Source organism: Lytechinus pictus, chromosome 13 (genome assembly GCF_037042905.1).
Source record: "Lytechinus pictus isolate F3 Inbred chromosome 13, Lp3.0, whole genome shotgun sequence".
In the NCBI taxonomy this organism is placed as follows: domain Eukaryota; kingdom Metazoa; phylum Echinodermata; class Echinoidea; order Temnopleuroida; family Toxopneustidae; genus Lytechinus; species Lytechinus pictus.
This window is the reverse complement of record NC_087257.1, coordinates 23,005,814-23,022,677: the sequence shown is the minus strand read 5'-3', so window position 1 is coordinate 23,022,677 and position 16,864 is coordinate 23,005,814. Positions and strand designations below refer to the sequence as shown.

General features: G+C 37.7%; 1 protein-coding gene across 1 annotated transcript; it reads left to right on the top strand.

Annotated features, from left to right (window-relative positions):
* Nucleotides 1-821: 821 nt before the first annotated feature.
* LOC135156389 (muscle M-line assembly protein unc-89-like) lies at nucleotides 822-5,262 on the top strand. The gene is made up of 2 exons (XM_064108749.1): nucleotides 822-3,293; nucleotides 4,063-5,262. The coding sequence occupies exons 1-2, from the start codon at nucleotides 1,292-1,294 to the stop codon at nucleotides 4,290-4,292; spliced, it is 2,232 nt and encodes a 743-aa protein (XP_063964819.1). The 5' UTR covers nucleotides 822-1,291; the 3' UTR covers nucleotides 4,293-5,262.
* The last annotated feature ends 11,602 nt before the right edge of the window (nucleotides 5,263-16,864 follow it).

The following is a 16,864-nucleotide window of genomic DNA, read 5'->3' as shown; positions in this document are numbered from 1 at the left end:
TGTCAAAATTATGACTTTTGAGCTTCTGGATTACAATTTTTTACTTTTAAAGTTTGGCAGCTCTGCTTTGGTAACTACAGACTTATTTCATGAATCTTGGATATGAGGGTGATCAAGTGTCACTGATCATTTGGCATGAGGTTCACGTTGTTGCATGATCCAGATCAAAGGTCAACAAGGTCAATGAATTTTGACCATGTTTAGGTATTAATATAAAAAGAATCTTGACCAAGGTTAACCTTTTGAACCCGAAAAGCTGGAATACTTGCTTCAAGTCATGTGATTAAAAAAGCAAGGGTTTCAGATATCGGGTAACCTTTAAAAATGACATCATTTTAGAGATGTATAGTCAATAACTTCATTTTATAATTTTGTCAAAAATTGGCTTTTATTTATAAGGTTTTAGCATAAAGAAATGACCAAAATATCCAACACTACCAAGGAGGCTTGTGCGACAATACAGGGCAAGTCATATACGGCCTATGCGTATTAAAGCTATTGTTTAATTTTACTTCAAAGCAGTGATTTTGAGACAAAATCTGAGATTATCATTAGTAGGGGAAGCTAAACAACATCAGCCGGGAAAGGCCAGGTACCAGCGGAGTAAGGTGCCGCTGACATGGCTGGGCTCAAATCATGAGAATAGGAGATCATTCATTTCAAATGTCATGTATTCCTTCATTTTCTTGATATCTGCAAATAATTCAGGGTGAGATTCACGACAGTCTTAATTGTTTAAAGGGTTAAGATCTGGAATTTTCATTGATAATTTTGAAGAGTTTAAGTCCCTATTCCATTAAAGTGTAAAACCTAATATTGATTATCAAGTATCAGCAAGTAGATCAGTGTAATTTCAAGCTGAGGTCAAAGGTCAGCTGGTATCAATTAAACTATGTTACAAAAGACTGATTTTGATTATTCCATATAATTTTGAAACCTTTAGTTAAACTTGGGTATTTTGATGATACATGAAAATTAATTAAAATTGTTTTTTGTGAGTCATCAAATACATGAGTATATTTTAGGTCACTTGGTCAAGGTCAAAGATCATTTAAGATCAATTAACTAATAAAAAATTCTATGTTTTGTTCATTATTTAAAAAGTATTTTATCAAACCGTTAATGAATCACTTAATGCATGCAAGACTGCCAGGGGCATTCCACTTGACTTGTTAAATTCCATTTTAGTTTTATTGCTTACAGCTACAGTGGTCATTTTGCTTATTCTGATATTCATTTTGTTTTTCTCTTGCGTTCGTTCCCCTCTACAGCTCAACTGCAACCAGGGCAAATGGAAGAAATGACACAATCATTCGCATTGATGTCTGTGCCAGGTTCCCTAAAAAGTGCGGAAGCAGTTGCAGGTGACCAACATGGTCAACCCCAGGTAATGAATGTCCACCCAGCCAGCCAGATGTCCACTCAGTCAAGTCGAGGGTCCTTGAGGAAAAGACCAGGTGCGATTGTTCAGTCTGATCCCGGCGTCTCACCAAACCAGAAGCCATGTATCCAACAGCACTCTCCTGTTGATGATAGATCTCCTCCTCTTCCAGGCAGTGGTCAAGTTGGAAGAGGTCCTGCAGGTGCCTGTGGTCAGGTTATCAGCTATGGTGGTGGAGTGCAGGCACAGCCTGTAGAACATCCGTCAGATGAGCCATCCCTCAAATCCAGAGATTCTCTTCCAAGTATCAAGGAAAGGGATCAAGTAGGATCACAAAAGATACAACAAATAAAACTCCTCAATGTGCAACCAGAATCAACTACAGGATCAGCACAACTATCAGTTCCTGCTCAGCCGAGTTCTGGAACCCAAGAAGATGATGATGATGGGGGACTCTGGCTTCATCCATCTGGAAAGACACCAGATCGACCTGTTAACCCTAAGACAGCATGGGCTGAATCAACCACATCCACACAATCTGACCAAATAAGTCCGTTGCAATCCCGGGAATACACTCCACCTGCAGTCAACAGAACACCCGAGTCATCTGCAGCGAGCAGTGCTTTGTCAGGAGATGTGGCTCTTTCTGCTTCTCATTCTCTTAAGGATTATGAAGAGAATACTAGGATAAGTACAGAAACAGGAAACATGTCTTTGGATGAAATTAATGACATTTTCTGTTCTAAAGATACAGAGAAAGATAGCATATGTAGCAAGAGTATGGAAAGTCCCGAATTAGATGTGGTTGAAGACGTTGCAGAAAATTTTTCTAAGATGCAAGTAAACAAGGAGAAGAGAGAAGAAGATAAAGAGAAAGATGACGAGGATGAGAAAGAAAAGTGTGAAATTGAGTCTGAATCAGAGGAAGAAATAGAAGAAGTTGAAAATATGCCAGAAGACGGGAACATACCCGAAGCTCTGACGATATCAGAAGCTCGGAGGATGTCGGATGCCAGTGCAAGCAACATTGAGCCAGTTGAACTCGAAGACGAATACATCAATCTTCCAACGAAAAAGGAAGAAATGCCAGATTCTGACGTGGGTACTTTTGAATCCAGTGAAGGGTCATGGCCAGCTCTTGCTGTAGCACAACAGCTAAGTGATGAGAAGGCTAGGAAGGAGGAGGAAGAGGCTAAAATTGAGTATGACCCGACCACAGGGATAGAGAAGACATTGTATGAGAAGATGAAGGAACATCCTGAAACTCTATCATCAGCGGAACATGATCTTATCAAGAAGCAAATGATGCAACATCTGCAGAAGAAAGCCAATCCAATGAAGAAGAATGAACCAGAGTTGCCATTTGATCCAGAGGGCAAGCTATCTGAATATCAGAAAGAACTTGGGGTACCAGGACTCCTGGGCTTCAATTACATCATATGTGCACCCAGCCGTACCGGAAAGGCCTTGACTGCCGCAGTTGTCTGTAATCATCAGAGGGAACTAAGCCTCATGAAACAGGACAAAAAGCCCTTCAAATGTCTCTTTGTTACTCCTGGTGATGCCATCAAGGAACGTCACCGAAGATCCTTTGTAGATGTCTTCCCTCCAAGTGCTATAGTAGTCCTGGACAGCACTTTCAAGTTCCGAGAAGTCTTTGACCAACCTTCCGTTAACCTTGTCATGATGACAGGCGTACGGCTTAGCGTTGTCCTTGATGAAGGAGACCTTGAGTTTAGTGAAGTCCATACAATGATCATTGATGAATGCCATCTTGCTGCAAGTGATCATCCTGGATTTGGTGAGATTATCAAGAAGTATCTGCTGGAAAAGAAGCGTATACTTGCCAGCAAAGCACCAAAGGGAGCCTGGACAGTAGGGAAACCTTATGGTGGAATCGCACGTGTCATTGGTAAGTTTTCTTCAGTACCATGTCAATGCAACTTGATTCATTGTTTCAGTCATCTGAAGTTAGACTTGTAACTCTCTTGTTCTTTCCGTTTTTATTGTGCAACTTGGAACAGAGTTGCCTGAATTCACAAAGGTGGTTTATAAAACCATCGGTTAAATCCATGTTTTATGTAAATTTTCTGTAGAAATTACGCTTATTTACAGCGTATATTTAAAAATGTCCAATACTGATACGCACTTTTGTCACAGTGCACCAAATTGACGCCTGTTGCCATGGTTGAATACGCTATTTTATTCATGAGTCCACTGTTTGAATAGTGGACTCATTAATAAAATAGCGTGGATAACCACGGCAACAGGCGTCATTTTGGCGCACTGACAAAAGCGCTCATCAGCATTGGACATTTTTCAATATACGCGGTAAATATGCGTAATTTATATAGGAAATCTGCATAAACCATGGGTTCAACCGATGGTTTTAAAACCACCTTTGTGAATTCGGGTCAATGTTTTTAGAGAGATCAAGCTACATTGTATATAAATTTCTATTATACTTTATATTCTTTCCAGAAATTCCTTTTAATGAAATTATTATAATTATTATCATCATTATAATCATTCGTCATCGTAATCATCATCTTCATCATTGTCATTGTCATCAGCATCATCATCATGATTATTATTAATCATCATTGTAGTAGTATTGTTATCATCAACACTATTTTAACTATAATCATCATCATATACCGTACATGTATTATTTAAATCAGGTTTGACTCCGCATCTTGGGGCCGGGATGAAGCAGTTCTGCAGAGACAACATCGTCCAACAGTGTGGCCTCCTGGATAGCAAAGGCATCCGGAGGGTTGAGGATGTCACCAACCTCACCGATCTCCTAGACACCAACAAGCCACCAGAGATAGACACCATGCTCCTGACATCTTCCTCTGGGTCTTCTGTCAAACGCAATTTCAGGTTGGTAGACTGCAACTCTTTGTAAGCACCTTCCGTCCATTGGAAGAACATCCACTTTCATTGCATTATCAAAACTCTACACATCTCTTTTCGGATCAGTCATTTCATATTTCTTTCTCTCTTTTGTTTATGTATTATGTATTTTGATGTTTTTCTTTTTAAATGTTATATGTATTGTGAACTATGAAGAGTGCAGTAATTGCTGGTTTTTATTAGTATTAATGGCAGTGACTTGATATTTCCTTATGTTGTGATTTGTCTGAACATATTCGATTAGGATTAGTGTTGTGAACTTGTGATAGGGTTTGGGGTTTCAGAATTCTGTCAGGATTATTATTAGGGTTATTGCATGGTTAAGATTTACATGTAGGTCATGGCTCCCGTTAGGTTAGATGTGCAAATCTACGATGATTGTCATTGTAGCCAGAGCAAGCATCATGGAACCTCTTTGGCTAGAAATTAAACTGCTTTTGACATGTGTGTCTTAAGACCACCATACTACCCCCAAATTTTGAATAAAGCAGCGTAACATTTGATGTGAATATTGAGACAGAAAATTTTATTGTGCAAATTTCTCAATCTTCTTGCATGTACTTTCGTTGAAATCCATGATTATGCTAACCTCCTGAAAATAATATGATATAAACAGATAAAGAAAAATCAGACAAACAAAACACTAAAAATTTGATCAAAATTGGACAAGGAATAACAAAGTTATGGCATCTTAAAGATTTGCATTATTCCGGTGAAACAGTCGTAGGCATGTCTTCATGAATATTCAATGAGCAAATCGATGATGTCATATCCCCACTTGTTCCTTTGTGTTTTAAATATGAAATTAGGTTTATTCACATTTTTACTACCAAAAACTGAAAAAATAGATTGACAACTGATTTAATACATTAGCTATTCATTGCTGCAACTTATTTCATTCCAAAGGAGACACATTGTTTACACATGTATGAAAATATGAAACAATTATGACTTCATGTATTAACAAAAGAAAAAGGAAAGTGGGGATGTGACATCATCGGCCCACCTAATGAATATTCATGATGACGTGCATACATCCATTTTCACAAAATATTGCTAAACTTTAAAATTCAATGACTTAATTCTTTATTTGTTATCCGATTTTGACGACATTTTCAGCATTTTGCTCAGTGAATTCTACTCTATTTGGATATATATATTTTCAGCCTGCAGCTTTTAAAGCAAATAATGACATCATATTGCAATTGTATGACCTGCTGCGGTTTGAAACCAATTTGGCCTTTACTCCACAATAAAGACTTGCAATTAAACAAAAAAATTGTTATAAAGATACCTTTACAGTTAATCTGAATCTCAAATCAAAATTTTCTATTCATGCATATAACAGAAAATAAGCAAAATCCGATTTGTTCCAAAATTGGATTGTAGACCAGTCATAAGGTGTGCGGTGAGCCGGTGACCTTTAATTGGGTAAAGTAGCTACATTGGTGGTGCTTCATAAAACACTCAAGAGGTGGTTTCAGACCGCCTTGAAGTGAGTCAGTTCCAGGGATTCTCTGATCGGGAAATTTACCCCGATCAGAAAATACCAGGTATTTTGGTAATGTGAAAGCAAACTACGCGTAATTTCCCCGAAAGAAAATACCCGCTAAATAGTAGGTACTTGGCGAAATTACGAGAACTTTCGCGGGGATTTTTCCAAGGTCGCAGGTATTTTGGCAATGTTAAAGCAATTTACGGGAACTTTTAGCCAAGCGTGTCGTTGGGCGCGGGCGCCGTGGGCTGCTGCTGGGCAAGTGGTTTTGAATCTCGCGCCTTGCCTGCTTATTAGACCATACTGCGCATGCTCCTAATTTCAGGAATTTATCCCGAAGGGTATGTTCCGGGGCGGTGTGAATGCAGGAATAATTAATGGGTATTTTTTAGCCTAAAAATGTTCTCGTAATTTAACAGGGATTCTTGTGATCGAGGCGGTTTGAAACTGCCTAAGTTCATGCACAACTGGACAGGTTCTTAGGTTATGACCATTTGGCACAAGTGTTTCACAAAGATGCAAGTCTGAGTAGAAAAATTTCTTTAGATTTCCATTTGCATGTGATAATGTATCTGCATATTCAGGGTTCCCACAGCCATGGAAAAATTTGTGGTCATGGAAAGTCAGGGAATTTGGAAAATTTGTGAAAAATCATGGAATTGCATTTACCTCTTTGCTATTAGTCCAGGATAGGCCCCATAGAACATTGACTAAACCTTGTTTTTTCATATATACAATATTTTTTAATGGTTTCTTGTCAATTCGAGGGTGCTGATTACGAATCTGAATGATGCCACTCGTGTAACCTTGAGCATTTTGCACAAATTGGCAAAATCCAATATGGCCGCCAAAATATGCAAATTACCCATAAAAAACATAAAATTGTCCTCACATTGGCTGTAAAATGCATGAAATTGTGTGGCAGGAGTGAAATAATCTCTGGAAAAAATATTTTTGACAAAATATTTATTTTCTGAATATTCAAAATGGCCGCCATAGGCCCCTGTATACTCTATTATATATAATTATAATAGGGAAAACTAATTTTCACAAAAATTAGCACTTAACTGCAAGAAATCTTAACGTATGAACAAAGTAATGTATGCAAATCATCATTACTAACGAGATATATCATTTATTATGTCATGTATGGGAAAATCGCTGTATTTTTATAATTAAAATAGCCGCCACTGGCCCAATTACTATTATGTACAATAGCAATGGGGGCCAAAAAATTAATACAAGAGTGAGCACTAAAATGCATATTATTAAAAGAAAGGAGTGGAATACTGACTAAAACCATAATTGTTAACGAAACATTATTTAATATGCCATGTATGTGATAAATGCTGTATTTTGACATTCAAAATGGCCGCCATAGGCCCTATATTTATCATATACAGTGCGAATGGAGAAACTAATTTTCACAGGAGTAAGAAACATAAAATGCATGTAATTGTGATCTTCGAGTAAAATATTGTCTGAAAACATGTTTTCTAGCAAGACATCATTAATTTTGTCATGCATGAGATAAATGCTGTATTGTAAAATTCAACATGGCCCCTATATAGGCCCTAACAGTATTATCAACAATAAAAATGGGGACATATAATTTTGTAAGAATCTGGATATGCTTGACTATGACATCCCTATAATCCTGTAGTATGAGTAAAATATTATTTGAAAACGTAATTTTTTTTAAATTATATCATTTCTTCTGTCGTGTAGGTGATAAATACTGTATTTTGACATTAAAAAGTAGCCGCTACAAGCCCTAACTAAAGTATGTCACATGCGTATAGGGAAACTAATTTTCACAAGAGTGAGAATCATAAAATGCATGTGACTAACTGTGTTGCACGAGTAAAAAATATTGTCTTAAAATATGATTTCTAACTTAATGTATCACATATTGGTCATGGAGGTAATAAATGCTGTACTTTAAAATCCAAAATGGCTGCCATAGGTCCTAAAAGTATTATGTACATTGTAACTTGGGACATATAATTTTGACTAAATTTGGCTTTGCTTGACTATAAATGTTGCATATTATAATTGTGATGTAAGGGTGAAATATTGTTTAAAACCATGGTTTCTAACGTGATATATCTTATATGTGTGGCGTCGCGCAAAAACCAGACTATTGGTGAGAGACAATAAATGCGCTAGGACGTCATTTAAATACGCGTGTCATCAAACTTTTGTCTGGCGCGCGTCGCGAGGAAAAACAAAACAAACAACCCGCGGGAAATAAAAAAAAATGTCAGGCGCATTTTTATTTTTCAGAACTGTGGATATCGGCTCGATATATTTGGTGGCGGGTTCGGATACATGTTGATTGAATTTAATTCCCTCGGCTGAAATCCATGAAGGTAAGTTAAATTATGTTGCAGATTGAGTTGTTTTGTTAAATTCATTGATAATTGCGATGCGAGGAACATGGCAACTAAACACGTGAATGTGAATTTTGTGTTGCGTGCTTATGTAGATCGATCGAGAGAGAGCTTTTTTAGGAACGACTTTAAACGTCAAATTACTGCTGCAGCGATTCGCGGTATTTGTCCGGGACTTTGACGGCCTTTTTAAGATCTAACTTATGTATGCCTAGGCTATCAACTAGATCTAGATCTGCACCTACTTAGATAGGCCTTAATTACATACTTGTAACCATTTAAGTTAAATCTATCACATGCAACAAGTTTGTAAAAAATGTATATAAAAAAAAATCAAAATTGGACAAGGAGTAAAAGAACTATGATAATTTAAAGATATGGATTTCGGTGAAACAGTTCTATGCATGTTTTTATGAATTTACTTGACAAACTGATGCAAAGATGTCTCACCTTGTTACATGAAATTATGTTTGTTCTATCCCCCCCCCCTCCAAGACTAGATATTAATTAATGCAAAAAGGTGACATATCATTCACACACGTATGACCAAATAAAATAAGTATGATTTCATGTTTTGTTATAAGAAAAATTAAAGTGGGGTGTCATCATCAGCCCATCTAACGAATATTTATTAAGACGTGCATATAACTGTTTTTATAATGCATGAAAAACCCTTTTAGATCTAGTTGTTATCAGATTTTGATGAAATTTGCAGCATTTGCTTACATTTGATGAAATTATTTTCAGCTCGGAGTACCCTTTTAAATCGGTTAATTATGGACATTTTTCAAATCCCCTCTCCTAACAAATTCTTATTTGTCGGACTTCTGATTTCAAATTGGTTTTTTTTCGGAAGGGGTGGGGTCTATTTGGTATGAGCTTCACCAAAGCTGTGCAAATGATATCGAAATTATAACTAGAAAACAGATTGTCACAATTTATAAGAACTTTATTCAAAAATAACAATATATTTTGGGGGCGGGTGTGGGGGGTATTTCTTATTTTTTCTACAATCTGGTGGGTGTTTCAAAAAGCTGTTCGTAAATTAAGAGCGACTTTAAGAACAACTGGTGATCCTTTCTTACGCGCAAAACCATCGCTACTTAATACAATTCGCCATAAGAAAGGATCACCAGTCGTTCTTAAAGTCGCTCTTAACTTACGAACAGCTTTATGAAACACCCACCTGGTCGAGCTATATTACATGAGGTTCGCCAACTTTCTACACAAAATTATAAATTATAAAAAAAAAATTGAAAAGACATATTTTTGAAAAAAAATAAATTATAGCTTTAATTGTTTTTTTTTTAGTTTTTTTTTCTTAAGTAGTGTTTTTTTAAAATAAACTTTAACTCTGAAAATTTGTTAACTAATTGGCCTTGTTTTCTTTCGTTGTGTTAAACATGTTAAGGGCACGGGATCTACAGAGCAACTGTATTAGTGCAGTGAGGACAAGACATCTCAGAACCAACATACAGCTGACAGCAGCCCTTCAAGAAGTATTTTTAAGACTCTGATATGGGATTCACCATTACCACAGCTTCAGGTAGCTTTCCATGCTTTATCCATATTATATATGGAAATAGTGTGCCAGTTTTGACTTTATCATGTCAGTTGTAACCGATTTTTCCACGAATTAATTGCCGTTTTATAAGATATTGTTTTAGAATTAATTTCACCACTACTAGTACATGAAATCTAGAATAATTATAATTATGGAAAATATAAAAAATATAAAATGACAAAAACAATAAAAAATGAAAAAAAATATAGAATTTGGATAAAGGCTCATGCAGAGAAAGCTTTTTGCAAGTGATATATCAAAATTAAACATTTAAATATGAACATCTCATGAATTTTGGAGGGATTTTTTTACCCAACAATAGTTAAATCTTATTATTTTAGGTAGAAAAATATGACATCAGGGAGTACTTCCACCTTTATTAGAAATACAAGTAACATTTACACAAAGCCAAAGAGTGAAAAGTTAATGTATTTTAAATATCATGTTGTTGATAAATGTCCATGAATCATGAAGAAATGAGAGTGTAATGTGACTGTTTTTATAACACATTAATATCGGTGAACTTTTCAATTGCATTCATCAAACATGTAGATTTGAGTCATCGGAACGTGGCATTTTTAAGACTGGGACATGAAGAAAGCAAACAATGCAGAGGAAGAAAATTATTCCCTTTGGTGAACCCTGCTGACAAAGTCTCTCAGATACTCCCAGATAAGCTATCAACTGGATTTTCCAAATAGAGGGAATATGATATATGGAAAGATCTTAGATGAGGGCAAGGCACCTCGCGGCCTCCCCGGTAGGAGAGGAAATTGAACAATGAATACATGTTTTACTTTGAATGAACAAACTCTGAAGTTTTTCGAAAAAAAAATCAAACTTAATTTGTAACGTTTGCTAACCCATTAGAAGGATGTCATTGTAGAAAATTGAAATGTGGTAAGTTTGCTGCTGTATTAAGAAGTTTGTGATAATGTTAAACACACACACTGAGGAGAGATTATCGTGTTTTATATCCTTTTTAGTGCAAATTTGGACAGTGGAGAGCGATGCACATTGTTTTGCTAATACTGCTGCATAGAAGAGAGTAAATGTATGTAGTCTCTTCCATATCAAGAATTAAACTCTGATATTATTTTTTATTCAAGCATAAGATGTTTACAACGCATATCATTACACACGTGTACAGAGTGTAGCAGAGAAAAGATGACTATGTATTTGTGAGTATTTGTTAGTTATAATACCTGTCGTATTAATATGTGGAGCCAAGTTTTTATGCACAGTTTCATTCTTCTTTTCAAACGAAGTGACCTAAAAAAATCCTTCAGTGATCCAGATAATTTGGCAGCAATTTGTGAAATATATTTTCATGACTACCCCATCCCTAAAAAGAAACCAAATGTGGCCCATTTCATTAAATGTTGATATGATCCCTTGCTCGAATGAAAACTACCATGAAAACAGTGAACCTTCTGCTTCCTGATTCGCTAGTTCAATGAAAGTTGATATTTCATCAAGAGTTGCTGTCATATTAAATCTTTATGAAATGTAGCTCGCATCAGCTTTTCACTATTGTGTATTGCCACCGAAAAAACTTGGTTTTGCAAAATTGAATTTTGTTTGTGGTTATTTTCCAAAGCTTAAGCATGATTTTTTTTAGATTTTACTTTGCGAGAAAGTGAAGTATGGACACACAGCAAGGTGGTGTCTTTTTTTTTTTTGGGGGGGGGGGTTAAGGGCAGGGACAAATCTAGGATGGAGGTGGGCAGGGGCTTTGGCCCCACTTTTTTTTCCCAGAACGCATGTATAAATATGTAAAAAAATACCATTTGATTGTGATTTTTTTTTTGCATGGACAGCCCCCTCCCATTTTCAAAAAATGTTCTGCGGCGCCTGTGGGGGTGGGCCCTCCCCCCAAAAATGATAAGCTTCCCCCCCCCCCCAACAACAAAAAAATCAGATAAATAACCCAACCCCATCTTCCCCTGGTCATTGGATCTGGGAACCTCCTCCCATGTTAAAACTACGCGCTATGACGAACTATATGTAGTATGACAAATAGTCTCCATAAGGGTTTTTTTGCATGTAATGTGAGTGTGTGGGTGTGGGTTCTAGTGTGGGTGTGGTTGAATATGTAGAATAATTTGTTTTATTGTATTCGCCTAGCTGTGTATATGTAAAAATTATGTCTGCACTACAAAAGATCACCTCGCCTATGCCAGGTATGTTGGGCGTTACAAAAGAACCAACATTTCCCTATCATGAAAAGATGAATAATAAGCCCGACTACCATGACGACCCATACAGCCAGGCAGGGGGGGGGGGGGGGTACCCCTGATTCAATTGGCCATATCTCTAATTTAAATATGAATTAGACTCTAATATTTTGTATACACATTGTACATGTGTCCATGTACCAGAAAACATAAAAAAACCAAAATCCAAAATTTCACCTATAATACCCATTTTCCCAGGATGGCCCACATATTTAATTAAGGTGATAAATGCTGAATTTTGAAATCGAAAATGGCCACCATGGGCCCTTATCGTATTATATACAATTTGAATTGGGACAGATAAAAAGGGCATATGGCAGCCATTACGAAACTTTGTGTTTAAAAATGGATCTCCTCTGACACCCCAATTTCAAATTTCAAGCTACTTTCCAGGCATGAAAATTCTCAGCGTTTCCGCGGATTTCCGCGTTTTTTGTTTGCTGAATTTCCATTTTTTTTACTCCTAAAATCCGCGTTTTAATTTCCGATTTTTAGCGCTAAAATGTTTTAGCATATCTTACGTGTTATATGACGTTCGGCCTTTACAACGATTGCGCAGGAATCTCTTATATAGCACATCTCAACTCTACACGTGTATTTCGCGGTGTGTTTTACGTTTCTGTGCATGCAGTGCAGCGGTGGTGTGCTTGCAATCGCTGGGGGCAACCCGGCGCGCCGGGCATGCAGCGACCGGGCGCGCATATCATATCGGACCGGTGGAAGACCGATAAAGAAGCTGAATGTGCTCGCAGAGATTTGTGACGTGACATGGAATTTTCCATGAAGCTGAAGCAATCTTCTTTTTAAAAACTGTCCAAAGTCACCCCGGTGTCCAAAGTCACCCCGGTTTACGGTACTTGATTTTTTAGTATTTTTTAATTGAATTTTGGACAAAAAATCCATATAAATACTTAATTACAATCATTCAACTCAAACAGGTTTTTGGAGTTGTAAAATTGATAAAACCCAGGAGCTTCCGGGGGCGTTGCCCCCTGGACCCCCACCGGGGCGTTGCCCCTGGACCCCACCCGTTAGCAGCGAGCGGCAAGCCGCTCGCCCGGTGGGCTTCGCCCACCGTCTTGTCAACGACATTTCCAAAACCCTTTCAGCTTTTTTTTTCATACCCAATTTTCATGCCTGACTTTCACTCGCCCCCCCCCTCCCAATATCAACAAGGAATGGTTATCCTTAAGTAAACAACCAGGCACTCTCCCAGCTAATCCACCTTCCCCCAAGGAGAAGTGACCTTCATAAGGCCTGGCAGAGAGAGAGAGAGAGAGAGAGAGAGCAAGAGAGAGAGAGGGAGTTAACTGGGGGTGATTTTTTAAAAACTTATTGTTATTTCGGCAATTGTGGGTCATTTTGCATCGTTCAAAATTTCAGTTTGATCTCCATCTAAATTTTGAATCGTTTTTAGACATGCTATTGTCCTAAAACAGATAGAATACAAATATATTCTTTCAAGATTACTGTCAGCCAGGAAGCTCTGAAGAGTTTGTTTATACTATTACGTAACAAGGACAGCTGCAATCCCACTCCATGCCGTTCATCAGCCTGATGTGGTGGCATATCAGCTCTTATCAGCAGCTGCAGTCACTAAATGGACCCCACCCCAGTTTAAACGAGAGAAATGAAACTTTCCCAAAAACTGAAAGTGGGGTGTCGATACCCCACTTGAGCTCCCATTGACTAACACGCAAGACATTATCAGCAGTCAGATGAACCCCACCCCAGTTTAAACGAGAGAAATGGAGCTCTCCCAAAATCTGAAATTGGGGTTTCAAATACCCCACCTGAGCTCCCATTGACACAACACGCAAGGCAATGGAGTTCCTGTGTTATAAGTTGGTGGGGTATTTTTTAAACACAGGATTCGCGTAATGGCTATTTTGAATGTTTAAATACAGTATTTATCACCAAAATTACATAAGATATGATATATTTTGTTATAAATCATATTTTCAGACAATATTCACTTATACAACACCGTTTAGTCAAGCAAAGCCAAAATCATTTGAAATCATTTGTTCCCATTCACACTACATAAAACCGTATGGGCCTGTAGCGGCCATTTTGACTTTCAAAATACAGCATTTATCACCTAACTGGCAAAATAAATGATATATCTTATATAAATTATGCTTTAAAACAATATTTTACTTATAGATCATGAATTTGTGGTGCTCCTACCTGTGAATAATGGTTTCCCAGTTTGCATTATACATAATACAGTCAATGTCTATGGCGGCCATTTTGAAAGTCAAAACACAGTATTTAACACGAACTTGAATGATATATTTCGTTGAAAATTATGTTTTTTAGATAGTATCCCATTAATCTATCACGTATGCGCATTTCAGTGTTCACCCTTGTGATTTCTTCGGTCCTTTTTCTCATTGTACAGAATAGGCCTACTGTTAGGGTCTTTGGCAGCCATTTTGAATATCAAAATACAACATTTATCACATACATGACATATTGAATAATTAATTTCGTTAACAATAATGTTTTTAGTTAGTATTCCACTCGTTTATCTCAATAATATGTATTTTAGTGCTCACTCTTGTGGATTTTGGGGCACCATTGCCATTGTACATATACTGTTTGGGCCATTGGCGGCTATTTTGAATATCAAAATACAGCAACGTTCCCATACATGACATAATAAATGATATATCTCGTTAGTAATGATGATTTGCATTCATTACTTCGTTCAAAGATCACAATTTCTTGCGGTTTAGTGCTCATTTTTGTGAAAATTAGATTTTCCTATTCATATTGTACATAGTAGAGTATACAGGGGCCTATGGCGGCCATTTTGAATATCCAGAAAATAAATATTTTGTCAAAAATATTTTTTCCAGAGAGTATTTCACTCCTGCCACAATTTCATGCATTTTACAGCCAATGGGAGTACAATTTTATTATTTTTATGGGTAATTTGCATATTTTGGCGGCCATATTGGATTTTGCCAATTTGCGGAAAATGCTCAAGGTTACGCGAGTGGCATCATTCAGATTGGTAATCAGCACCCTCGAATTGACAAGAAACCATAAAAAAATATTGTTTATATGAAAAAACAAGGTTATGCCTCTTCTATCCTGGACTATATGGCAGCTTTCCAGTTGTTGTGTCTCGCAACTCTCATACTCTGTGATCATACTCTGCTATTATAATTGGTGTTCATGATTTCCATTTTTCCCAGTTTTTTGACATCCCAAATTCTATATAACTCTCGGGACGTCATGGGAAGTCATGAAAAGCAGCAATTTAATCATGGAAAAGTCATGGAATTCTGTTTTCAAATCATGACGAAAAACCTCCATTTGAGAACACTATACCCCAGTTTCTTTTTCACCAATTCTCTTCTCCAAGTACTCTAAGCCCGAACTCCCAAGCAAGCAATTTAAGTATCAAAACACCTGTTTCTTGACCTCGGTCCGAAGATAACACGACAGCCCAGCACATACAGTCACGAAAAGCAGCAATTTAATCATGGAATTCTGTTTTCAAATCATGACGAAAAACCTCCATTTGAGAACACTATACCCCAGTTTCTTTTTCACCAATTCTCTTCTCCAAGTACTATAAGCCCGAACTCCCAAGCAAGCAATTTAAGTATCAAAACACCTGTTTCTTGACCTCGGTCCGAAGATAACACGACAGCCCAGCACATACAGTCACAGCAGGGGGCCACACACGATGGATTGCAACGTGTCTAGGAGCCTGCTATGGAGTTCCGTGTATACACGCGGTGAAGTGCAACTTTTTTCTTCTTTCTTCCTTTCTTCCTTCCTTCCTTTCTTTCTTTCTTTCTTTCTTTCCTTCTTTCTTTCTGTCTGGCTGGTTTTTTTTTTCGAACGTTAGGACTGTATCAATGCGTGAGTGAACGGCATGCATCCCATATTTTCTTGCTGGACGGACAGAAACTATGGGATGCGTCGCAGCGCTGAGGGCGGTCCCTGCATGCAAAGCATACCGTAATTTTTATTCGCTTATTTTCCTTATTTCGAGGTCGATTTTCTTCGTTCGAAATTGAAAAAGGACTAATATTGGATGTCTGAATACAATATGCCTTTGGAAACGTGATTAAATATCGAATACAATAATTTCATTCCGAAGGTCCTTCTACAGGCAGAGAAGTCTTACGTAATAGCACAGCTGTTGTTTATCATTTCGTCCTTGGCTTTACTGGCCTGTGGAGGTGAAATTGAGACAACGGGGATTACCTGGCCAAGATGGGTTTATCGGGGCTTGGAAATGTTCAAATGAAAAATGAGAGTTTCAAATGAAAAATGGAGTCTAAAACCGCAGTTTGCGATCCGAACTGTGGTGACGCCTCAAATGGGGTATTTTCGTAATGTTTCTGTGGGAACCCTGATATTGGTCAGATCATGCACCAACCGTGTACCCATTTATCAAATTATGTATGATAAATGGGTGCATCGGTGTTCAACCATGACCAGTGTTGAGTCACGTTCTTAAATACTCCCCGAGTCAGAATGGCTGGCCCCTTGTACTTTGATCCATTGCTTGAATACACGGGGACATCCCGATAGACCGCGGGTCCGATAGACCGCGGGTCCGTTAGACCGCGGGTCCGATAGACCGCGGGTCCGATAGTCCGCAGTGTGTGTAAAATTATGATCAGATATATCAAATGTCATCGAGAGGTCCAAAGGTCAAATGATACGAGGCCATGGGGTTCTATCAGGTGCGGATCCATGGGGGGGGGGGCGAGGGGGAACTGCCTTAGCCCCCCCCCCCCACCCCCAGCTCAAAAAAAGAGGGGGGAAGAGGGGAAAAGGGAGAAAATAAAAAAAGAAAGAGGAAGATGGGAAAAGAAGAGAATAGAAAAGAGAGTACGAAGGAGA

Coding starts and splice junctions, on each gene's coding strand:
- LOC135156389 (XM_064108749.1), top strand. CDS start 1,292: ATGGAAGAAATGACACAATCATTCGCATTGATGTCTGTGCCAGGTTCC. Junction 3,294..4,062: donor TGGAATCGCACGTGTCATTG/GTAAGTTTTCTT, acceptor TATTTAAATCAG/GTTTGACTCCGCATCTTGGG.